General features: G+C 36.4%; 1 protein-coding gene across 1 annotated transcript in view; it reads left to right on the top strand.

Moving 5' to 3' along the window:
* The window catches only part of NRAP (nebulin related anchoring protein), a 53,163-nt gene that overhangs the window by 311 nt on the left and 27,011 nt on the right, over nucleotides 1–25,841 (top strand). The window contains exons 2-20 of the mRNA XM_074831310.1: nucleotides 198–292; nucleotides 992–1,079; nucleotides 4,132–4,236; nucleotides 4,778–4,882; nucleotides 5,531–5,638; nucleotides 6,471–6,575; nucleotides 7,123–7,230; nucleotides 8,771–8,875; nucleotides 11,574–11,678; nucleotides 13,561–13,677; nucleotides 15,398–15,502; nucleotides 16,341–16,448; nucleotides 17,149–17,253; nucleotides 19,635–19,733; nucleotides 20,242–20,346; nucleotides 21,948–22,055; nucleotides 22,885–22,986; nucleotides 23,492–23,689; nucleotides 23,894–23,998. Coding sequence (XP_074687411.1) covers nucleotides 198–292; nucleotides 992–1,079; nucleotides 4,132–4,236; nucleotides 4,778–4,882; nucleotides 5,531–5,638; nucleotides 6,471–6,575; nucleotides 7,123–7,230; nucleotides 8,771–8,875; nucleotides 11,574–11,678; nucleotides 13,561–13,677; nucleotides 15,398–15,502; nucleotides 16,341–16,448; nucleotides 17,149–17,253; nucleotides 19,635–19,733; nucleotides 20,242–20,346; nucleotides 21,948–22,055; nucleotides 22,885–22,986; nucleotides 23,492–23,689; nucleotides 23,894–23,998 — 2,076 coding nt within the window. The remainder of the gene's footprint in view (nucleotides 1–197; nucleotides 293–991; nucleotides 1,080–4,131; nucleotides 4,237–4,777; nucleotides 4,883–5,530; nucleotides 5,639–6,470; nucleotides 6,576–7,122; nucleotides 7,231–8,770; nucleotides 8,876–11,573; nucleotides 11,679–13,560; nucleotides 13,678–15,397; nucleotides 15,503–16,340; nucleotides 16,449–17,148; nucleotides 17,254–19,634; nucleotides 19,734–20,241; nucleotides 20,347–21,947; nucleotides 22,056–22,884; nucleotides 22,987–23,491; nucleotides 23,690–23,893; nucleotides 23,999–25,841) is intronic.

The raw sequence follows: 25,841 nt of genomic DNA, 5'->3' as shown, positions 1-25,841 counted from the left end.
ATCTCTCCGTTCCAAAAATTCTTTACTCATAACTGGGTTCAGAACTGAAATGAGTTAATAATAGGCATATATTTGAAGAAGAATTCTTCAAATTCATGAAAAGAATGTTAAGGATCAATACTGAGATTTAAAACTCAACAGTATAATAGTGAAATACAAATCATGTCTGTTTGGTTTCTGTTTTGTGGTATTTCCAGACATGGCATAAAGCCTGTTTTCACTGTGAAGTATGCAAGATGATGTTAACAGTAAACAACTTTGTCAGTCATGAGAAAAAGCCTTACTGTCAAGCGTAAGTGTGTTTCCTTTTCTTTTTTTAAAAACAAAGATTTAAAATGCCAAGTCATTTTAATGTAATAGAAGATCACCATTTGGACCCAGCCTGGTCCCGTGTGTGATGTGAAATTATGCATTGTTAGTGCCTTCATGCATATCTTTGGATTTACATGCATCACAAATGATGAGAAACTTGTTACTGTATATAAAGCTTCCTCATTTGTCTAATGTGTTAAAAAATAACAAATTAAGTTCCACTTCAGTATTGTGGGAATAAAATAGACCCAACCATAAAATTCAGTGCTTTCCAAATCAGTGGTTAAGAGTTAACAAGGTTGAGCTAATCATCAGGAAAATGTGTAAAATGCAGATTTTGGAGTTGGTTTGTTCTAGGAAGTTTTTATTTTATAATGATCAATTCCTGTCAAATTTGTCAGCAGAAAAAGGAGAGATGACAGTTGTTTTTTATTCTATTATTCTCTTTTGTTATTAGAAACACAGCATTGATATGATGATCATTAAAATTAATTTTGCTCTAGGCACCTACTCCATACAATAATAACTTGAATGTAATCTGAGATGTCTGTGTGAGTGGGGGGAAAAGTTATGTATAGAGGGGTGGAGGGTGGTATTGTGTTTTTGAGTGCTCAAAGAGAACCTTTCTGGTGGGCTGTCTGGTACATTCCTAATATCCTCTTACATTTTACTTTTTTAGGCATAATCCAAAAAACAATGCATTCACAAGCGTATTTGAGACACCAATAAATATGAACGCAAAAAAACTGTCGGAAGTGGTAAGCGAGGTAAGAAGCTTGAGGGCCAAATGTGTTTAGCTTTGTTTTACGTTTTGAGATCATATTTGTGTCTTGTCTTAGAAATACAAACATGTATTCTTTACTTACCCTCCTGTGTTCTATTAGAACAGTAAGATCTCAGCCTGGGTTTGAATCATAATTTTTTAAAATGCTTTCACTCATGAGAAAGAAAGGTTAGATCTGAATTTGCTTCTACTTTCAGAAAGAAAAATGGATAGCAGTTTCTCTCCTGCCATATTTGATAATCTACATGGAAGCATTGTTCGCATAAACTGCCCAGAGCTATGTAAATTTAGTAACTAAGTCAGGGGGGTTTACACAGCCATTGGAAACAAGAATGACCTGCTTGCTTTATGATCTCTTCTGAAACTGATTCTAAAGGGCATGAAACAACAAATAAATTCTGTCTCAGTGGGATGTAGGCAAAAGTTCTCATAAATACTTTGTCCAGTATTTCTGGCAAACCTGAGGTGAGAAAACACGAAGTCCAGGGAGTTTTGCGTGGTTTTACTGAAAATGTTTCGCTAACGCGTTCAGAATGGACTAGCTTTCCGTGCCCTTTTCGCTGGATCTATCCTCTAAAAGGCTGCTGTGCCCCCGAAAACCTCTAGGGGTGCTCAAAGTCTTCTTTCTTTTCAAATGCCATTCTTTCTGTCTTGCATTGTTTTCCTCCCAGATACATTTGTTTCAAACTTACATTTCTAAGAATTTCATGAAATGAGAAATACAGAAACAACCAATAATTGATAGCTATTTCACTTCTATGTGTAATAGTATTTTCTTGAATGTCATGTCTTTTTATGATGTTCATTGCATGACTATATTTAGTAGGCAAACCAATGTGTTTTGATGTGATTGGCCATCATTAAAATAAAAGAAGAAAGTTGCATTTCTTAGATTATAGCATGCTAAATTCATTCTGATGTTCTGTATTAGCTGTACAAAGTTGATGTCATTAATAGCCTTTATCAGACATTGTATCCTATATCATTCTTGTACAGTATTCTTATACATCAGCTTTTGCAATATCATGGGCAGTAACTATTTCAGCAGTGATTATCACACTTACTTTAAACTGTGTGTGACAGACCTGGTCAGGAATGAGTTTGGGATTACTGCAGGTTCTATTTCTGGTTTTAGGCAGTGATATGAGACTCTGATACTTCCAGTGCATGTGAATATACACACCAGACAAATTATAGCTCAAAGATCACTTTCCCTTGTTTTTTACACCTAAAGCACCTTCTGTCCTTTTCAATCACATAATGAGGTTCTGCTCCAGAGAGAAAATTGCTAAGGGTAGTAAAGAAGCTGATTCTGCAGTACTTACTTAAAGGGAGTATTTCTGTAGAAATTTTGAGTGCAGGAAAAGTTTTTTATTGCTAAATGTATAAAATAATGCTAACTTGGGAAAAGGATTCATTTGCTACTGTAGGTTGTTGGGGTTTTTTTAGGTAAGATTATTTCTTATGCAGAAAATGTAATGTATTTCTCCAGTCCTAACCCGATGTTCTCTCATAAGTCTTATGTTGAGACACCGACTTGAATGCAGAGATAAAAATTTAGCTCACTCCCTCTGCACAGAATTTCTATGTGAGCAGACAAATCATATCTCTGTACCTCTGAACATAATTTCTAAAATGGGAATAACGGCACACATGCTCCATGATTTTTCTGTTCCGTCCATTTAGATTTTGCTCTCTTCAGGACAGGGACTGTTATTTTTTGCATCTGTAGAGTGAGTTGTATAACAGAGCTGTGATTTCAATTGGATTTCTGTATGCTATCATGATAAAAGTAACAGTAGGAAAATGATGATCCAGGACTAAATATAGTAGTCATTTACATTTACACAGTCATGATATGTCGTGGACACTATGCAGGGAAACAGGAGAGTAGAATATTGCCCACCAGGTAGTAGTTCTTTCATCTAATGCTGCATTGATATGTTTTGTTTAAAATTTCTTAGGGATTTCAATCCTCATAGATTATTTTCCCCAAAAGTATTATCTAAAGACCAAATTATTCTTTCAGATCTTCATGCCAGATTTCAGGTGTAATATGCTGCTCCTTTACAGATGTGCAGCTCCAATAATAGCAGAAATCTTAGGTAGAAGCTGCGTGTGGATTAGAGAGCAGAGTTTTGACCTTAGGGCTAAATGCAATCTTCTATTCCATGAAAACTCCTTTGCCAAGAATGGGTGCCATGGAGGAAGTACTTATGTAGTCTCTGCATGGCATAGAGCTACAGGCTGTGTGGCCTTTTTGTGCATAAGCAGGGTGTAAATGGTGATCTAAAGAGGGAGAAGGAGGAAAAGATGGAGAGTTTTGCAAGCTCTCAAAAGGTGGTTTGGTATTTTCTTGTGGGCTGTGGAGATTTGGTGGATCAGGTGTGCTTGTCATAGTCCCTTGGTTTCTGCATTCATACCATATATAAATGTGTCTTCAGGGTGAAATTATTAGTTGGCACTGAAAACTAGGCTGATCTGTAGTACTTGGAGATCTAATACACAGACACAAGTGAACATTATGAGTAGAATAAATCATCTTAAACTGAGTTGTATTGATGCTACCATGCAGAAAATTAGTTCTGTGCAGCTACCTTGTTCTTCTGTGTGCAGTCATATTGTTCCTCTGCTTCTCTTGTATTGGTGATTTTTGCAGTGAGGCAAAGCTAACACAGCAAAAGCCTCCTTACTAATTCCCTGATCTAATTTGCCCCATAGACGCGTGTCTGATGGTGTCAGTGTGTGATAGACAAGAAGAAGGGTCGCCTAGTAGGGCCAGAGGTGGTTTTGGAAGTAGCCTTCCTTTAGACTGGTTTAAGGTGGAGCCAAAACTAGCAGGCACTGAAGTGGATTTGTTGTGGTGGGAATTGCACTGCTTTTGTTGTTCTTTTGTTGCTGCAGTTCAAGCAGACTGCATATCACAAGAGACTGTTCACCTTGTTTGTCTCCCTTCTTGTTCTTCTCCTAAGAGGGGGATGTGTTAGCCTGTACTACCAAACTACTAATAGCAAGTCTTTTTTTTTTTTTTTTAGATAAAATATCGAGAAGAGGGTGAACAATTCAAATCAGTCTTTCAATGGGATGTAAGGTCCAGAGAAATTGAAGCTGCCTATAAAGCCCAACAACTGGCCACCCAGGTAAGAAATGTCCCTCAAGTCACCAAGCCAGTAGCCTGCAGGATACCAAGGATCGGCCGTGGCTGTCCTGATCATTAGGGTTTTACTCACAGCATTTCAATACTAAAAAAGCCATTGCTTCTCATTTGGCTAAACTTTTCAAGGCAGCATAGCTCAATTATAACTTAGGGTGCAAGAATCAGAAGATGAGGAAGGGTGTATCTATACGCTTAGCTGTTTGGACTGCTGCATGTACAGCTATACTCAATGTGTCTGCTTTCTACTGGCACTGAAAGTTCACAAGTGATCTGATTCCCAGGGAGACTTACTTGAGTCTCACTCCAGGATCCTAGATCCTGACATTTTGATGTCAGTTCTTGTTATACAAGTTCTGCCCTGGCATTCTGAAGGTATGTGGAGTGTAGGCCTTGTGCCGTACGTCTGCAGAGGGTAAATTTCACTTCCACAGCATTGTGTGTGCTTCTTTTTTTTCAGTCAGATCAGCTGTTTGTGTATTAAAACAAGGGTGAAGATTGGTAGTTATTTTATTTTTGTTTTGTAGAATGCTTACTATGCTGCCTATGAGGAAGGAAAATCGTGGTACTCGGGAACCATCCCAGATCCTGAGATGGTCAAGATGACCCAGGCACAGAAGACTCTGAATGATGTAAGTGGGCTGATGTTTTGAATAGCTTTATTTTCATGGTTTATCATATTCTGAAGACTTAACTGTGTGTAAAAGCCAACCTTTGGTAAGATGTTACAAAAGCAGAGACTGACATGTTTACTTCTGTCAATAACAATATTTAACCAAGTGATTAAAGTCACATAACAGTGCTATTACCCATCCTGGAAATCATACATTTATATATTTATGTAATTGAGAAGCACTTGAACTACTGACCAATGATATCTGAGGTGACCTGATCTATCAGGCAGTACTATTTCCCTCAGTAGAGCAGAACTCATGATGGAAAACATGTCTTAATTTCTATAGAGTAGACCTTTCATTGACTGTATTTCCATGCCTGATGAAAATCACTTCTGAATTATGACTGATTGTCTATGCCCATACAATGGGTTAGTGACTCAGTCAACGTAGCCAATTAACAGTGGATAATTGATGTGAATGGGGAATGTTTTCTGTTGTTTGCAGAAAATATTTCTATCTAACAAACTTATAAGGTATAAGTTCTTTAGTTTACTTTTAAATAAAGTGATAAATACCTTTAGGAAGCAAGCATTAAAAGAGGAATCACATTAAACTATAGTGGGTTCTTCTGTAATAACAAACCAAAAAATATTCGTTTTCTAGTTTCAATATACAGAAGAATATGAGCCGCGGAGAGGCAAAGGCAGCTTTCCCGCTATGATCACTCCAGGTTATCAGGTTGCTAAGAGAGCCACACAACTAAGCAGTAACGTAAGTCGCAGTTTTTTTAATTGTATGTTAGACTTCTGAATTTGGAGAATCCTGGGTTTAGGCCATTCACTTTAGACAGTAGGTTCCATGATGAATATTTGTTGTATTGTTAATTCTACAAAGTGAGAAAACTTTAACACGATGCAGAAAACAGGGTTAACAAACCACTTGGCTTGAGAAGACAATCATATAGGATAAATGACGATATAGATATTTCCTGCTAGATGTAGCAACTTTTGCTGTATTTTATCACAACCTGAAAAAGACTATGAATCACTCTAAGATGTTTATTTAATTTATTACCTTTATTTTCACTTTATGCCTTTATGAATCTATTTATTTACATCTGACATTTTTTGCTTTCTTTATTATTTGAAGTTTAATACCTGTAATATTGAATTTAACTCATATACAAGCTACTTTAAAGATATGTACAGAAAACTGCTTATTTATAAAAATAAAATTTCAACTGAAAAAGATCAAGTAAAAATAAATCCTGTAGAAATTATTTCACTGTTTTCTCCAAACTCTCTGCATTGTCATTGCAGTATGATCTTAGCTGGGCCATTAATGACTATTCTCATGATATTTTAATCAAAAGCATGGCTCACATAAATCTAATATCATTTGAAAATTTGATTATCTGGGTCCATTTCTGTTTCCTTCTGACATTCACTTTGTGAATTGTGCCTTAAATATACTGATAGGTTGACTTCATAGTGGGAGAGCGTCATGACTGCCGTTGCTCATTTTCTCTTAAAGCCTTCTGATACGAAATGCATATTTGCTGCTTATTGTTTGTAATATGTATTTTATATGTTTTCTTCCTCAGGTAGAATATAAGCGGGGACATGAAGAGAGAATTTCGAAGTTCACCTCTGTTGTAGACACTCCAGATATAATTCATGCAAAGGTTGGAGGACAGCTTTCAAGTGATGTACGTGAAATGAAATAGGTTGACCTGGTTTTGGCTCTGCAAGTAGCTCTTAGGAGATTTATAAATCACTTAAGAATATGAACATAAAGAAAAGTAAAAAAATTAATATTTTAAAGGCAGACTCATTTTACCATTAAGTATTTAATACTTCCAGTTGTAAAGACCATATTCAGTTCTAGGCCACTTTAGAGACTAGCTGGCTGTCAGAACTGAAGGCAGAGAACTAGTCTGTTCTATACCCAGCAACTGGGTGCCATGCAAAGGAAACTCTAATGTAAATAGAGCAGGCATCTTGCAGACAACTTTAGTATTTTCTTTAAATAACTGTGATCCATCCTATACCCTGAATAAGACACAGAGGTCCTGCAGAAGATATGTGATCATGTAGTTAAAGACTACATTGTAAAGATTCAGACTTCATGGTTCGTCTTCCTTTTGGCAGATGACAACCATTGAATGCCTGACTTTGGAACTTTAAGAACTGATTATGCATGCAATCAAGATACATTTGATCTAATTGCTCCTGAACTGTCTTGGATTTTTATAGTTGAAATACACAGAAGACTTTGAAGAACGGAAAGGGAAAGGCAGCTTTCCTGCTATGATCACTCCAGCTTATGAAATAGCCAAGAGAGCTAATGAATTAGCCAGTGATGTAAGTGTCCAAAGCAAAGTCTCTTTTTGGAAAGAAAATAAATTGTCACACAGTTTTTGGCTTAAAATGTTTACTGGCAGAAATTCCATGAGCATGGTGGAGGAATGCTAGCAGTGCACTTCATACGCAGATTTTAAAGTGATTGTTTTTTGCAGGGACAAAGTTGAGTTTTATGCACAAAGATAAAATTAGGCATTTTATTTGTGAATCAACTCTGGATTTTTGTGGGCAAAATTTACCCAGCCTCCTGTTGCATACAACCGAGAAGGAAGACAATAATAAGTCAGATGGAGGTCTTTGATTTCATTCTGTCCAACTTGGTATGAGGTAGAGGGGCTGAAGTGTGGCTCTAATTTATACAGCCACAATATTTCTGGGTGACCTTGTATCAAGGGAGGGCTGTGTTTGCAGAGCTCTGCTTTGCCATGACTTTCCATGCTCCCAGGGGAACCTTACAGTTCATTCTCCTATTCCTTCTTTTGTGCTGTTGCAGGATGAGGCCTTTATGAATGCAAGAAACTAGCTTCTTGAATAGCAATTATATATATAAAGTATATACACACACACAAACACACGCATACATTTAACATAGGTGTAGATTTATAAAATGTAGCTTTCTATTCCACTCATTTTTCTCTCCTTACTGTTGTGGGCTTTTTTTAAACTCCTTGGTGTACTGATGTTGGCTTTCTTTTTCTCTAAACATAACAAAACCATAACACCCCTGTATTCTTTAAAAAACATTGTAAAAGGACATCAGTATTACTTCAAAATGTAGAGTTAATTGTGTTTTGTCATTGGATACTGAAAAGAAAGATCTTTTTGTTGAAGATAACATATTGTACTAACTCAATGGAAGTGAATTTAAAACATTATTAAGAGTCATTGGGGAAAATAAGAAGAGATCTGTAATTTTGAAGGCACAAGCAACTGTCTCTAAAACATTTAAATGGTTTTGTTTGCCTTTGATCTGTGGAAAACCCTTTATTTGTGTCAGCAAACACACATGTGATTAAAGGGCAGCATCAGGTTACAGGCATTATTTTGACTTCAGCAAAGGTAGTGCAAATCTGGGTCTAAACTTGAAGGTTGATTGCCTAAAATTCCCTTGATCATTGGGTAGAACAGCATCTTTCATAAACAAGCCCATTTATTAATAGCATTCAGATGACCCTGTTGTAAAAGAAGTGCACTGTGGTAACCATGAATTTACGTTACAATCAGTTCTGTTTTTTTAACCTGCTGGAACATCAGGGATCAGCCACTGACAAGCAGGTGGTACTGAACACACTGAACCTAATGGTCTGGGTTGAAATGGCAAGTCCCATGTTCCTAGTGCATTATTTAAAAGTACACCACTATTTTTGTTTTTATATCTTCAGGTGGTAGATTTGACTTCTGTAGATTGGTGGCAATAAGAATTCTGACAATCCTTTATTGTCAACATGTGCATGTCATTGATTATTATTTATTATGCAACAACTGTTCACCAGACTAAATTAATCCGAATGATTCTTTTACTTTTCTTTTTTTCTGTTAGGTAAAGTATCATCAAAGATATGAAAACGAGATCAAGGGAAAAGCCAGCTATACAGCTGGAACAGATGTTACTTTTGCAAGAGAAAATGTAAATCAATATGTCCAGGTATGCAACATTTGAGAGATACCCATGCTGATGTGGATCATTACTGTGACTGATTGCTTAAGACTTTAGAAACTGCAATGAGGCCTATTTTCCCTTTGCTTTCCTGTCTGAGAAAGCAAGGTCTCAAAGGAAAAGGTGGTGTGCAATAGCACCATGCTCTGATTGTGTAATATATTTGACCTTGGCACTTACAAGATGCGACTACAAGGTGCATGCACTGTCACTGCATGATCATTCTGAAAGGTAAGACTTACCTTGGCAAATTTTATCTGTGTACAGGCATGCACTATACATTTCTATTGGGGTGTTGTTACATATCACACAGAAATATGTTTACTTGTGGAAACTTTCCCATTCCATGAGAAAGAAAATGTAAATTCAGTTAGGAGAGAAAGTGAAAGGGCTGTGAAATGGTAGAAAGTTAGTAAATAGTTAAGCATCTTTTCTCTGCCAGTATTTTTGGGAATCTTAGAAGCTTTACATCTCTAAATACGTGCAAGTGGCACTGAAGATCATACACAATCTCTTAGATTTCAGCTCTTCTACAAGAGTGGTATAGTAAGCTTGAGAAGTTGTAGTTCTGCATTTGTGGAACCAAATAGGTTTTAGTTCTGTTTCAGTCTTTGGCTTTCCTTTTGCTTTTATTTCATTTTTAAGGGAATACAATTACTTTTGTGGTCTCCCAAAATACATCCAAAGTTCTATTCCAATTAAGTTAGGGAAATAGTACAGCTAAATAGAACTGAATACAGCTAAAGGGCATTTGAAAGGAATTGAATAGTGGTTTTGTTTAAACAAAACTGTATGGTTAGTCTTTGGTTTTTCATCCTAGCTCCTCATGAGACCCATATACTTTGGAGAAATGAAGGAACAGGGAATACATTGTCCTAAGACATTTGGGAGTTTTACATTTCTTCACTTCTGTCCAAACCTACATCTTGTAATGTGTGAAAAGCAAATCATCCTTGAAGAATATGAGTTTAGAATGTGTAGCATTGAAGCCTTCAATTAATTTCTGTCTTTTGAACTACTACAAGTTTTAGTAAGAATAAACAAATAAAATGAATTTGAAAAAGTGCTAATTACATTTTCAAGCATTGGAATGCTTTAGATACTTTAGAATTAATTTAAATTTTCTTTTCTTTGAAAGTATCTTTGAAACTTCAGTCACAGACTTCAAATTTAGTTTAAGTTTTAATCTTCATAGATTGTATTCTGATATTTTTATTCAAATAAAATAGAGCCACTGAAATTAATGGATCTTTCTGAGTGAAGCATGACTTAACATGGTTAAAGGGATTAGATTTCTGTCAAGATCATGAGGGTACATCATACATGTATATATATAAATTGAGACAATTTAAGGAATCTTACTGTAAAATTCCTGTGTGCTGAACACCTGTTTTGTTCGTGCTTAAAAATCTTAGAAGTGGCTAAAATTAATTATCTGGAACTTTGAAAATACTGTTTTGCAGTATGAGCAGTATTAAAAATTATGTAAAAATGTATTTGAGGAAGAAGAAAAAGAAAATGGCAAGTTCATCTGAAGAATTCACTTATGAATGGCATTTTAAAAAACTCAGTCGATTAGTCAAGGATATTTTTTATTTTCTGTGCCTGTTTATAGAATAATTTAGATGCAATAACTATGGTTACATTATATTGTTCACAAACTTATGACATGAATGATATGACCTATATCATCATGTGACATTGATGGTGCACAGAATGACTGACAAGGGATTGTTTTGCATTGAGAAGACACAAAAGAGATACCCCAAGTATTTATAGTCCTTTCTATCTGTGCTCTCCATGACATTCTTGACACGCCACACATTATTTTTTCACTTAAACTGGCTCTTTACTACAAAGGATTTACAAAATGTTATGGAGAAGACACATTACACTGCATCTTGCTTGTTTGTATACTTACCATATCCTCCCAGATCTTGCCATAGAAAGCTTTGGGATGGTCATTGTGTAACACCATTTTAAGAAAGTGTATTTTTTCAAATTGTCAAACATTTACACATTAACTTATCTATAGATAGATTTAAGAGTATTAATTCTGCAACAATTGTTTTTTTAAATCAAGCAAATGGAATCTTGTGATTTGTTCCCTAAGGAATTTACCACTTTAATATCTCTATATTTCTGCTTTATTAATAAATCCCTCTTCAAAATATATCACTTCACTAGAGACATATTATTTTTGGGCAGTTATGATGTGAGAAATGGATATGGAGAGATCAAGAAACTTCTGTCACATCATAGAGGAAGGCTGACCCCATGCTAAACTTGGAAAGTTTAAGCAAATCTCCTGGCTGCTCAAACCATTAGATATTTTTATAGTTTTCCAGGGAAACATATATTGACAAAGAGAGGGGCTAGCAGATATCATCTCTGTAAGAACTGAGGTGAGATTAGAAGGATGTATATCATTGTATAATTGAATCCTATCTTGACCACAGCTAATTGCTACCTGAATTTCTCTTGCAATGAAACACAAGTAATTTTATAGGCACAGTTAATTTAATGGATGATTTTATTCTTACAGTTGGTCATTTTATTCTCTTTTTCATAAAAAAAATAAAATTAAGCAATAAACTTTCCTACTAACAAGGAATATGGGGCTTTGTGAAATCACCCATGGCCCCACCTGCTGATGTATGATGAGTAAACACTGAATTTTCTTCAGGATTATATGGATGAGTATGAAGAACGCAGAGGGAAAGGAAGCTTTCCTGCTATGATCACTCCAGCTTATCAAAATGCCAAGAAAGCAAATGAATTGGCAAGTGATGTAAGTATGAAACCTGAATCAATACAATTCATAAACAATTAAAACCAGCAGTTTGTCAGAGCTGTGCCTGGGAGGAGAATGCTAAAATTCCTCTTGAGAAGTAAACAACAACGACTTTTCACTGCATTGCTGGGAACTGGATGGCTCAGGGGATTAATAATATCCATTAATAGAAGGGGGCACAGCTCCAACTCGCATGAGGGAGGAGGTGGATGTAGCAACTAATGGGGATCCCTACTGTTAGGTTAACCCTCCTGGCAAATCTGCACCTGTATTATTAATGAAACCTTCAACTGCCTTAATCATCCTGTGGACTACAGTGGTATTCCCAGTAGTGAATAAATAGAGGATGAATGAGCTGAACTAGTTTTGATATTTTGATGTATCATGCCTCTAGCGCAAAGCAAGTCATATGGAGCAAAAGGAACTACGGAGTATGACACTGTCACTTCACGAGACTGAGCTTATTTCTAGGCTCGGGATTTTTAGTTTTGGGGGTAAGCTAAAGAATTGGCAAAAGAGCTTGCATGTGGCCCGTTGATTAAAGAGGCCTTAGTCCTATCTGAGGAGACTGTTTCTAGTAGTGACAAAAAATGGGTCAGTCTGTAGGTCACTACCCTGTGGCTGCTGTGAAGGGTTCCTGCAAGTGACAACCTTTGTAGTGTGGACACCTGTCCCCCATGGGGCAATCTGAGCTATTGGGCTCAGTCTGTTTTCTGGAGAGCTAACAGATGGTTGAATCTTTCAGCTTGTACTAGCCTGGACTAAACACTAGCAGTAAATTAGAGTGAAAGGATCAGTCGTATTCTGTTACCTGTTACGACTGAGAGAATATAAAAACCCTGAAACCTTCTGTGTCCAGTCCCTATTCTGATGACAAACTCACTGATCCCCTGTTTAAACATGAAATATTTAACCTTTCCAGATAAAGACGTCAGTCTCACAGGTTTGCAAAATTCTAATGATTGGTAGTTTCCTTATTAATTTGTAAAACCTGGAGCATGGAGACAGATTGGTTCATGGCAGTAACATTTGCACACTAGGGTGTTGCTCAAGCTGCTTCTTATCTTTAAAGCCTGAGAAACTGAGTGCAGACTTGGAAAATAAAAAGCCCAAACACTTTGCACTTCAGCACATTTAAAATAATTTGTTATTTTTTACATTATGAATCTGAGTTTTGAAGCAGTAATATAAGATGAAGAACATAAGCATCTCCTTGTATGCAAGAAATACTGAAATATATTCCCAACAGGGTTTTTGCTGGATAAAGTTTGACAAAAAGCCAATATTAGTATTATCTCTCTTCACACATCCCAGCCCAATTTAAGTCAATAACCTGATGTCTAAATTAAATTAACAGATCTTTTATTTCAATCTCGATTTGGTGGAGAAATATAATTCCCTTAAAAACATTGTAAGTGCAAAAAGATACAGCTTTTTTTAAAAGCTGGTTTCTACAAAAGGAAAACTTCACAGAGCACTTGATGACTATCTGTAATTCCCTGACTAGAAGTCTAAAATTGAAGTACTGAGAATTAACTTCAGTAATAGAAGAGCACACAGGCTCCAACGAGTCACTAGCCAAGCACTTGCTAGTTATCTCTTCAAGCTATGAAAACAACCAGTGCTGTTCAATCTATGTAAAAAATGGATTTTAAAAAGTGCTGTCCGGTGAAGTGACTTGACAGGGGTTGTTAGGGCTGTGATTTTACATGTGGTTTATTTCAGGAAGTAACAATTTGCAGTGTTTCAACTTAGCAAATTCTATCTGCTTAGCAAAGCAAGAATAGGAAAAATCTTATCCCAACTCATGAAGCCAGTCTAAATAGAAATGGTGAAAATGGTAGACATCTATTTTATAATTTTCCCTACTTCTTTTCAGATAAAATACAAGAAAGATCTTTCCAAGATGAAAGGTGCAGCTCACTTTCACTCCCTAACGGCTGAAGACAACTTAGTCCTTAAACAAGCCCAAAGTGTTAACAAGCTTGTCAGTGAGGTAAGGGCTTGAATCAATCTGTTAAAAAATTTGAGAGCAGCTCATACAAACATTTGTGTCTGGTGGGTAAGGGCTACAAGTATAAACAGCTGTTGTTATTGTTGCCCCATATGTAATATAAATGATCTGTGTATAGCACAGTAACTGGAGAGAAAGGTGCAAGAACAGATCTTCAGGTGCTATTACCTGGCACTTCCAATGATCTGTATGAAAGTATGGGAAATTAACCCTGGAAGAGCAATTCTAATTCTGGCCACATGAAGAATAGAAACCTAAAAAACCCAATTGTGTTCTTAATGTGCTGTGAAGTTATAATCATAAATACTTTAAGATGACTTGGGTGTGTACATTAGAGTGTTTCAAAGAAGGTTCTACTGACAATTAAAAAATAATACCAACAGAGCCAAAATTTGTACCATTCTGTTAATGCAGGTTTCTGTTTTCTTCCATCATGTGAAAGACTGAGTTACTGATAATGCATTCTTCTTCTGCTTGGCAAGTGAAGATTGCTAGAGAATTCTCAGTAGATTCTGAATTATTAATTTATTTATAGTGTCATATCAGCTATAAAGCTATTAATAAATGTGAGTTTCTAGAGCTTCCCCATGGCAGTTTAAAAACTTATATACTTGAGATGTCAAAGTATAAAACCTTCAATAATGAAAAACGCCTGGAAGTAGGACTAGAAGGGGCCTCCTGGGCCCATGATTCCTGGCTCCTGCTGTTTTGGCACACTATCATATAATTTTCTTCTCATTTCTAGCCTACATTTATTCTTGTCCACTTTATTACTATTGTGTTTTGTGCCAACATTGCCCTTTAGTTTAAAAAGTTTTTTTCCCTGCATGATTACCTTTCTGAGACATTTACAAACAGATATCATTTTCTTCTCTCTGCCTTTATTTTCCTAGACTAAGCAAGCCCAATTCTTCTCATCTCTCACAGTCTTTCACTGAAGCTGTTACAGGCTGAGTGCATGTTCCTTAAACAGGGATGATTATGAGTACATAAGTTCTTGATGAGGTCTTGCTGGAACCTGGTACATAGCACATGCCCTTCTCAGTGCCTGCTCAAAAGCCTCCTCTTGCTCCTGCCTTTGTCTTTTTCATGGCTGTGTTACTTTGGCATCTCGCTGTCTTTCTGTGGTCAGCCTACATCTGAATAGTTTTCTCTTTCTTAGCCTTTCCAGGTGATGAGCTCTTTTAGCTGTATTTGTTATGCCTACTCTTTACGTATATATATTAACCTCTACATTGCTGAATTTAGTCCCATTTCTATTATCCCTTTTAATATCACCTCCAACATTCCTACTTCAGAGCAGAGATACTTAAGGAAAATATGAAACCAGTTCTGTATTTAAACTTGCTCTGAAGACTTCTGCTGGTAGTCTTTCCCCTGTTCAATCCTTCATGTGGAAAAACACCCATTGCTTTTTCGGCTTAAAATTCCTTTGTAGATCCTTGTTTTCCTCATGGCACTGTCTCATACACTTTGGTGGGGTCCAAATGAATGAAGTTGATTACATTTCTTTTGCCTATAAAATGAGAACTGAGTATATGAAAATAATTTTTATATTAATTTTCATCATATGACATCTGATGAAAACCATGTATCAAAATCTCTGAACAGTGGGTCTGGCTAATAAAAAGTGTGTGGAGGAACTTGGCAGAGCAGGTTGAGGTTTTACCATATCTTTTCCTTGTGCATTTTTGTCACTGAGGTGGAGTATAAGAAGGATCTCAGCAACAACAAAGGCTACAGCATGAACTACTGTGATACTCCGCAATTCAAGAATGTGAGCAAGATCTCAAAATTCACCAGTGATGTAAGTTTTCAGTACCTCATGTGTGACTTGCTTATCCTGGTAGGTGCTGGAATTGCAAGTCATCTGTGTGTGTTTTCAGATAAGCATGGACTGGGAATTTGATGGTAACTGATTTTAACCCATGTCTGTACAGCACCTATCCTAGTCTGTCCTGATGGATAACTGGGGCTCATTTTATATAGGATTATGAAAATAACTATTATGATATATGGAAGAGAAATTAATTACAATGGACTGCTAATCTAGACAAGTAGCTGTCAGTTGTTACTGTTACCTATCATAATTACTACTTATTTCATTGTGTATGTCTGTTTCCTGGCCAGAAAGTTAGGCAGAAAAGAACATGTTTACTGTGCAAAAGGAATCGATATTAATAATTATACTGCTTGTATCTCATGATTGCTTTATACTGGTTGCTATCATACTCTGAAATCCAGGAGGAGTAAATCTTTTGCCATACAGATGAGATGGTAGAGTGGCTAATTTATCATGTCAAATTCCCTACTCTGGCCTTGGTGAAAGCTGCACCAAAACAGTCCAGTTTTGGTAGATGATTATGTGTTCATTTGTTAATCTACAAATAATGCAGAGGTATCTTCTTTACGTGGCATCCAGGTGATCTGAAGAATATGTAAATGACATCTTGTAAAATAGAAAACTCACAGAGGATTTTAGTTTATATTTTTTAACGTACCAAGGTTGTTGTGGACTCATGAGTTTCTGTAGTGCAACACTAGTAGACCACAGCTGTAATAATTTGTCTCACTGCTGTAACATATGGAAACTCACAGGAAAGCTAAATGTATTTTCTCAGAGTGTTTTTGCTTTTTTTATACAGCTTAAATACAAAGAAACATACCAGAACCAGATGAAAGGTCATTATCTAGGTATCGGCATGGACAAGAGAATGCTACATGCCATGAAAGTTGGCAGCTTGGCAAGCAATGTAAGTCTTTTTTAATCACACTTTTATGGTTGTTGCTTTCTTGTCTTTAAGATTTTCCAGAATTAAGTTGATAGAAAACTTTAGATCATATTGTACTGGGGTTCTGAAGGATAGATATGTTGAGAAGAGGGGAAATTCTGGAAAACCTTTTGTACTGATTTATAGCTCACTGTGTGGAAGAAGTTAAAATAAGTAAATTCAGTGATCTGGCAACATACTGAGCTCCTTCAGTTTTCTTTCACATCAGTAGGATGCTGAAGGTTGCTTGCCACCACCACCAGGGTCAGACCTTTGCTGAAAAAACAGTCTTTAATGAAGATTTTTGGATTCCAATTTAATTTACTGGGTTAGTCAAGAAGCTATTTCATTACATACCATTCCTTCAAGTACGTTATTTACAAATCTGTAAGAAGCCTGAGAACTAAGCAGAAAGATAAAAGAGATGTGTCGTAGGTGGAAGTTAAGTTAATGCTCCCACTGTTGGCACTGGATTAATTGAGGAGCTGAAAAAGAATCAATTAGTGGCTAAACTATGCAAATAATTTCATTTTCTTTGTCACTCATGACATTGAACTTACTTTGTTTCCTGCATTTAATATTAATATTATTGTTTCTCCTTTCCTCTTGACTGATAATTATTCAGACAAATGACAGCTTAAAAAAAAAGAATGATTTTTTTTTTGTTCTCCCTGTGTTTCAGATAGCCTATAAATCTGATTACAAACATGATGGTGTTGACTACAATTACCCAGCTACTCTCACTCCTTCATATCAGACAACAAGGAAGTTGGTCCCTTTGAAAGATGTAAATAATTCTATGGGTTTTTTTCTTATGACTTGCATGGCTCATCATCTCTCTGTAGAAGAGATTGTGAAAAATTGCATGTGTCAAATGATGATTTAATCATGGGAGCAAACAGCTAGTGATAACAAAGTTAAAGCAAAAGAGTGCAGGGAGTCAAGAAGGCTTAGAGGTATAGAAAGTGCTGCCACCTCCTGTCATTGGCTTCACTTCAGCACAGATTGTACAGTGATGCGAAATGAGTCACTTCTGCCATATCCCTAGTCTGTGTTGCAAAATGTCTCACCATCCTGGGCAGCTTCAACAGCAGCATCAAGCCCTGAAAGGACAGGGAGACTTAAATAAGCTTCTCATCCTTTGTGAATTCCCTGAAGATAGGTGTTCCTCTCTGAAGGGGAGCTAACTGGTCACATAACATTCCTTATGCCTGTGGTCCATGCAAGAGAGGTGCCCTGTGCTTGGGACTGAGTTACTGATGAAACAATGTGAAAAAATTTGTGTACTGCTGTGGTTATATGTGCTCTACAGATAAATGGAGCATGTCAGACTGTAGAGGATACCATACTTTCACCTCTCACAAGTGTTAAAGGCTTGACTGATCTCATCTAGCGTTGGGATCTTAACCTGTGCCTTAGGAGCACAGTCACCAGGCATTACTGAAAAAATCAAGAGGAAGAGAGCAGCAGCTCTGCAGGGCATTTCTGAATACCTAAGATGTATATAACCTGTCTTTCCCTTGAAATTGCAAGAAAACAGGGGCAAGATGCCTTAGAGAGGCCATTAACATTATATGAGATTTATCTCGGCCTAATTACCTCTTCCGAGAAAAAAAATGGTAGCACGAAGAAGTAGAATTGAGAACCCTGATGTTCTTGAGGAACTACTTGATATACTTCAACTGTAATATGCACTATTGCCTCTTCAGCAGTAATTTCAGCTTTGTCTTTGAAAACAACTTAAAAAAGTAAAGTTCAGTGTTTGGTTGCTTAGTGTATGAGAGAGCTGGATTCTTAAAGAGTTCAAAGTAAGCATGAATTCATGTCCAAAATGTACAAATTAGTTCTACCCACTCTAAACATTTCAGCACTACCTGTGGCTCTACAATTCATAGTCAGCATCTGGGTTTGGAGCACATAAATCAGCTGGCCACAGAGGCTCAGTTGCACTAGTCATGATCATCATCTAGTAGTTTGAAACAGTCCCAGGACTCGTCTGCTCACTGATAACCAACGTGCTTGCTTTGAACTCTTTAAGAATACAATTCTCTTGCATACTAAGCAATCACAAGTAGCAATAAATACACAGTTTCAGTAAAAAATAAATGATCCCTTTCTGTGGAATTAAAATTCTCTCTGCCTCTGTAAAGAACCAAATTACCTGTTTTATTTACCTTGATCACTTTGGACCTGTGAGGTAATTCTGGCCTTTTTTCCTATTTTTTATCATTATGGCAGAAAGAACAAGCTTACGTGATGATACCTGAGATAAGAAGGTTCCCATTAAAATAGTTTCGGTAACACAGTCTCTAGAAATACACTCCACTTTACTGGAAAAAAGAGTTCTTAAGAAACTAGTTTTAAGCAATGTGATTTACAATGTTTGCAAAATGGTGATTAATTACAGTGAATATTAATTAAGGCTTACCGAGAATAATAATTGTGTCCTGCAGTGTAGCACTGAGTCCTTTGACAGTGACAGGTTTGAAGAAAAGCTTCTCTATGACTTTTTTATCTTGCATAATTTTGGGGATTTAATATATTTATTTTATAGTTTATTACTGCTGCTACCATGTTAACATGTTAGGAATTTAGTGGGCTCCAATCCTATCTATGGCTGACATTAAAATTACTTTTTTTTGTACCATAAATATATATTTTTCTTCTCTCATCCATACAAAACGCTGTTATTAATTATTACATTAAAAATCAGTAAAGACAAATTGTAAGAGAGTTCACTTGCTCTGCGCAGCATTACACTGGACAGACCTCTTAACAGGCAGTTACAATGTTCCTATATAAAGGTAGTCTGATAAAGATAAAAATAGTCTAAGTGATGGTTAAGAATATCAATTTTATAGGAGTGCTTTAGAGGACCAGCTGAAACTGCATGACTTTAAGAATTTGTGGTTTTGAGGGGGAGGGGTTATAAGTGAAGTTCATTTTCGAAGTGGAATAAAACCTGTGACATTGGACTATGTAATTTTCAGAGCATTAACTCAGATCTCATCCAAGAGATCCTGACATTTTTCCTTACCTCAGTTTATCATGGTTTAAGTAATGATTTATACAGAGTATTAGCAAGCAAAACTGTCTGCCCAATATCTCATTTTTCAGTCTGAACATTTCTTCCTTTATTAAATTTTTTTTTATTTTATCTTAAATTAGGTAAACTACAGGCAAAGCATAGACAAGCTGAAGTACAGCTCTGTTGCCAGTACTCCACAAATTGCTCAAGCCAAAATAAATGCACAGCAGCTCAGTGATGTAAGTTCTGTCATCCTTAGCCACCATAGTTTATTAGAATTATGAGATAATTTTATTTGTAGTACTTAAGTGTTTTTATTCTTGATAGTTCATCAGCAAATTTACAACCAAAACAAGAATACAAATTGAATGAAGTCACTTCCAAACATGTGGCAAGCATACCAGTAGCTATAATATTTTCCTCCATTTTAAAGATTCGTATTAGTGTGCTTTGCTAGGGATTTGTCTTCTGTGTATTTATTAATGCATGTTTTTTAATAATATATTTTCTACTTATAGATAATCAGTAACTATTCTATTTATAGAATAATTATTCTACTTCCAGTACCTAGGTAAAAGTTATAATTGCCTATTGCCCTCATATTTATGTCAGCCATACCTATGAGTGTATCTATAACATATATCACTAATAGCCTGAAATTCAACAGCAGTCAATCAGTGTAATGGTCATATTTTTGGTGAGTTAAAAATAACTGAGTTTGTTGTTGGCTTTTTCAATATATGGCAGGTGAACTACCGAGCCCAGTATGAGAAGACAAAAACAAATTACACTTTACCTCAGGACGTACCTCAGTTAGTCAAGGCAAAAGCCAATGCTGAGTTATACAGTGAGGTAAGCCAAGAGATGTGGAAATACTGGTATTCATGATGCTGTTTATAGACAGAAATGAATGTAAAGATGATGATGACACTGTTTCTGGGAGCATTGGGCATTTATCACCGGTCTTTACTAAGCAGCATGAAATATGGTAACCAGAATAGATCTCAAATACAGTGGAACTACCAGACTTTTTTTTTCAAGACCTTCTCAGGTGATTTGAATTTGTTTAGTAAATCAGTGTTAGGTTCACAAAATTAACTGCTTCTGAGGTGGTATTTGTATGAAGAACCAACATTTGCATGGTTCTAATAAAGCCTGCTGAAGTCAAGGGAAAGAAACGCAGTGACTTCAGCAAACTTGGATCAAGCCCACTGTTGCCACCATTCATAAATCATGACAATATGTGGTGATTTACTGAGAGACCTGGGTGGTGAAATCAAGCACTTGCAGGAAAAGTTTAACTTCTATTTAATTTTTAAAGTATTTTTCAGGCCTCCATTTTTGTAGATAGTTTTGGAGGGAAGAAAACCCAATGAGACAAATAAATGCAAAACCAGAAAAAAACTCTGGGCTTATTACTGGTGTGACTGTTATTTTTGAACCAGTTTCATAATTTTTCATGGTTGTGAGTTGGAATTACAGCAAGTTTTTCCTGGCATATTCACACCTTGTATCTTCCCCTACATTTTATTTGAGTTGCATTGGTGGAGTGTTGAGGAGCAATACTCTTTGTGGCTATAATGTGTTGAGATGCATGCTCATTGCTAGATACTAGTGAAATATAACCATATGAAAAGCCAAATCCAGAAATTGGGGCTTCCTGATACTTCATTAGGTGCATGCATAGTGTTCATGAAGGCATACTTGATCCTGTTCTAATGGAATTTCAAGTGGAACCTTGAAAAACAGCTTATAACAACTAGTACTTTAACTTCCATTAACTTCCAGAAGTTAAGCATGTGATTTTCATGCATTTCATCTACATTTGTGATATAGTGTGGCTCATGAGTGTGCTTTTGAAGCAAATCTCATGATCATAAGGGTTGCTTCACTGAACTTTGCTTCACATTGTGAGGTGGTCTCAGAGCACATGAGCTGGATTCCTTTTAAATGCAGCCAAACGGAAAGATGCTCTGCAGCAGCTCACATAAAGAACTGCAGTTACAAACAGGAGTTCAGTGCATGGGACCGGACTAGCTCTAGTTTGGTGGGGTGGGAAGAAAAATACTGAAATGAGTAGTGTGATGTCTGATTCTGAGCACCAGCTGTTCTGCCCTATACATCAGCTCCTATTGATCTACACTATTTGTCTATGTAAGCATAACCACAGGCAGTTTTGAAAAAACGTTCCTTCCCCTATGCCTGTTTAAAATGGAGAGCTATTAGTACATGTTCTGGGATTTAAAGTGCCTGTAAACTCCGAGAATAAAATTCTTGACTCAATCCTGGCCAATTAATTAGCTCAAAATGATAATGAACTGTGACTTAAGAAGGTTCCAGTTTGTGGACTGAGCATATTTATACTTCTGCTTTACTCTTTGTAATTCTCATGTTTGTTTGAAGGTCTTGTGTGTTTATGTGTTAGTGACATGTTGCTGTCTTTCCTTTCTCAGATTAAGTACAAAGAAGGCTGGGAGAAGAGTAAGGGCCAAGGCTTTGAAATGAAACTTGATTCTCTGCCTTTACTTGCTGCCAAAGCTTCAAGGGATCTTGCCAGTGATGTATGTTATATTTAATTACCTAGGAATTATTCTTTATATAAGTTGCTATAGCACGGGGAAATAAAGCTTAGCTCACTTAATCTGGATTTTTAAGTCCTGCATTTCGCTGTCCATCTTTCTCAATGGCTGATGAACAGTTGGAAACTTTCTCAGGCTCTGCTATGAAATTTCAATTTCTGACAATTATTTTTTAAACACAAGTGTACAGAAGGAAGCAAAATATGCAAAATAACTGTATAGTAAAATTCAGTGTTTTGAATTGTTTATAGCCTCAAAAATACTGCTAGCATCCACTGGAAAGGGAATGCGTATTTCTTTAGTTTGCTTCTTTAACATGAACACATGTATATAAAAAAATTTCCAAACAAACTCTTTTTAAACAATTTATCTCATGATTCTTAACCTGTGGAGAGGCAGAAAAGAACAAAAACTTTTCCTTCAGCTGGAATGTGTTCAGCAATGATAGTGATTCCAAAATCCCACCTCATTAAGAAAATCAAATCCTGAATTCCTTGCTTGGTTTTTACATGATTGATTTCTTATCTTTTGCTTTAAGGACCAGATGATTTAGCTAATAAAAAAAACTTTAAATTTATAAACATCTACCTCAGAGAGGTGAGCTTTAAAGAATGAGGTTAAAGATAACATAAATGAGACCAACCTTGCACCTTTGGGAATTTCTGAGAAAATCTGGGAAATCTGAAGTGGCAAAGTGAGAATCAGACTAAGCCCTTGTAAATTTTGACCATCCAAATCACCAGTGAAAAATATATTGCTTATCTCTTGGGTAATTGGAAATGTGCTTTGACTTAAACTGTTTTTTTCTCAGATTAAATATAAAGAAGAATATGAAAAAACAAAAGGAAGAGCAATTGGAACAAAAGATTCAAGACTTTTGCACTCTCTGCAGGTGGCCAAGATGAGTAGTGAGGTAAATTATTTATTTCTCTTACTCAAAAGGTGTTTTTCATAATTATGAATCTTTCAGCAATAATATGCAATCTACCACTGTTACTGATTTCAGTATAAGAAATTCTTGGAGGCGTTTACCAAAGATTGGTTTCCTTCCTTTGTCTCTTAATCTGCAATGATTGCACAGTATTTTGGTTCTCACAGGCAGTTTTGGGTTGATGGAGTCCTTATTTTGGGGCAGGAAAATAACACCCTATTAAAATTGCAATATAAACACTTTACATAAAACTTACAAGCAGATAAAAGTCTGTTTAAAAGTAAGTGTACTATAATAGAGAAGATGTCTCTAGAGTCTGCAAAATTCATCCTGTCCTCTGTTTTGTGGATCCCTCATAGGACCCAATTTCTACATGTGTTTTTTGCCTAATCTGTATAAGGACCCAAACAAGTGTGGAGATTTAAGATAGCTTTGGCTTTGCAATACACTGATACAGACAATTCATTTTCATTCCTTCTATTTCTAGACTGCCTACAAAAAAGATTTTGAGGAGAATAAGACCCACTTCCATCTGCCTATGGATATGATAAACCTGAGACATGCTAAGAAGGCCCAGGCACTTGCTAGTGATTTAGATTATAGAAAGAGACTCCATGAATACACAGTAGTTCCAGAAGATATGAAGACCAAATGGGCAAAGAAGGCCTATGGTCTCCAGAGTGATGTAAGCTATTACAAGCAGTATGAGTGTTTTATAGACTTTTTCAGTTTGGTATTAATTCTCATTTTGTATGGATGCTGTTTGATTTGTACTACAACTTTTTAAAATGTCTTTGCAATGTCTTTGTAACTCGAAAGGGTGCACACGTTGACATGCAAACTTTGTACCTGTGTTTCCCATGCCAATAAATGTCATTTTTCTCTACAGCTTCGATATAGGGCAGATCTGATGCGTATGAGAGGAGCTGGGTGTATTACAGAAGGAAGTCTTAATATACAACAAGCCAAAAAGGCAGGAGATCTGGTCAGTGAGGTAAGCAAAGTGCTCAGGCTTCTGTCTGTTGTTTATTTAAAGGTTTATGCACACTTATTCCACTACATTATGTGGAATAGGTAAGGAATTCCTAATAAGGAAAATCTGAGAAATGGAAGAACTGACGTACATCGTTTAATTATTTTACAGTTTAGGAGATCCTGGGTTAGAGTTTAAAAATATGTTTTCTGATATATGATTATTGTGCCAAGTTTCTGAGGCAGAAGTCCCCATAGTTGTGCTTCCACCTCTTTATTCACTTGCCCATTTTGCATAATGGCATTGGAAGGAATTAGAATTTCGTATGATACATGCTACATGAAGTGCATAGAGTTTTAAGGAACAGTGTTGAAAGATTAGATATTTTGCACTGCCATTAACTTTATGGAAGTACACTTCCTCAGCTGCTTAGCTATGGTTGAGTCATCTCACTAGTACTAGGAAGACTAGAGGACAGAAGAATAAATTTGGGGAAGTTTGACAAGAAGGATAAAATCTCACTTAGTGCTGGAGGAAGGAACAGAAGCCAGTTAGTTACTGGAGATCACACTCTCTGATACTTTGGGTCTCTGACATCCTCTCACTACTCCTGCAAGGGAAAAAAATACATCTTAGAAACAAAAGAAGAGCAGCTACTCTCAGATCTAGTGTCTTGCTAGGGATAGACTGACATCTGCTGCTGTGGTGTGCTGTAGTAATAATCACTTCCACAAATATTTAATCCATAATGATCTGCCTTTTCATTCCAGTGCTGTGTAAGGCCAAGAGATGGCTGACAGTCACTTAAACTGGAGACTAGTGGATATTATTTTAGAAATCTCTATTGCCATATAGAGCCTGGCATTTTGTCATTTCTTTGCAGAATGTCACTACATTGTGTTCCATGCAATGTGACAAAACATGCTGTTTTTAATCTGCCTCCCTCCCTTCCAGGTTCCTAAAATAAAGCAGTGAGCACCTCTTTGAAGTGCTGCATGCTTTTTTAACTTATATTTCATGTTCTCTTAGCAGAGACACAGTGTAAACTTATCTGTTCACCCATCAGTTCAAACAGAAGGATATCTCTCCTGAAATGCCAGATAATGAAAAAATGCATTTACACCCTTCCTAGGTGGAATGCCCCACTTCATGGCTGAACTGTTAGAATAAGAATTTGACTAAAGTATGCAAGAATTGTTTGCTTGGTCTCCTCTACCATACTGTGGTCTTGAAATAGGGTGCTGCATTTCCTTGTGTTGTCTCAAAGATAGAAAGAGATGGTTAGCTTGCTTTCAAATGAGTGATGCAAAAGGCTGAGGCAGAGACATTGATTCAAAACAGGCCTGATTCAAAGCCTGATGAAGTCAATGGAAGTTTTCCACTCACTTTGATGTGTTTCGGATGTAAAATGAAAAGATGGAATAAAAGTAAGGGCAGTGTTATTTACCAAACTAGAAATGTTAGTCTCTATGCAAATTTGAAATGGATTTTATGTAAGTACTGGTACCAGAGGATGAATGAAGCACAATGTTTTTTCCAACATCCAAGACCTGAGCCTTGTGGAGGCCTCTCACAGCTGTTGCTCCCAGTAAGGCTTGACTGCAGTGTCTACGTTGAGCTCTGCTTTGAAAAGAACTGGGAGATGGTGGGGAAGATTTTGAATTTAAGTTAATTTCAGGACACTGAAATTGCCTGTTCTACTTTAATTGATAATTGAGAAATATCTTAATAATTTAAAAATATCTCAATAACATATGTTCAGTGATTTGAACAACACATGTATATGCTTGAGAAGTCTCATGTAAGAAAATAAGAAAATGAGATAGATTGGCTGTGCAGCTTATGGGCTCTCTTGGGTCCTGAC

This window comes from Strix aluco, chromosome 7, assembly GCF_031877795.1.
Source record: "Strix aluco isolate bStrAlu1 chromosome 7, bStrAlu1.hap1, whole genome shotgun sequence".
NCBI lineage: Eukaryota > Metazoa > Chordata > Aves > Strigiformes > Strigidae > Strix > Strix aluco.
Note: the sequence above shows the minus strand (reverse complement) of the source record. Positions and strands in the feature narration are given on the sequence as shown.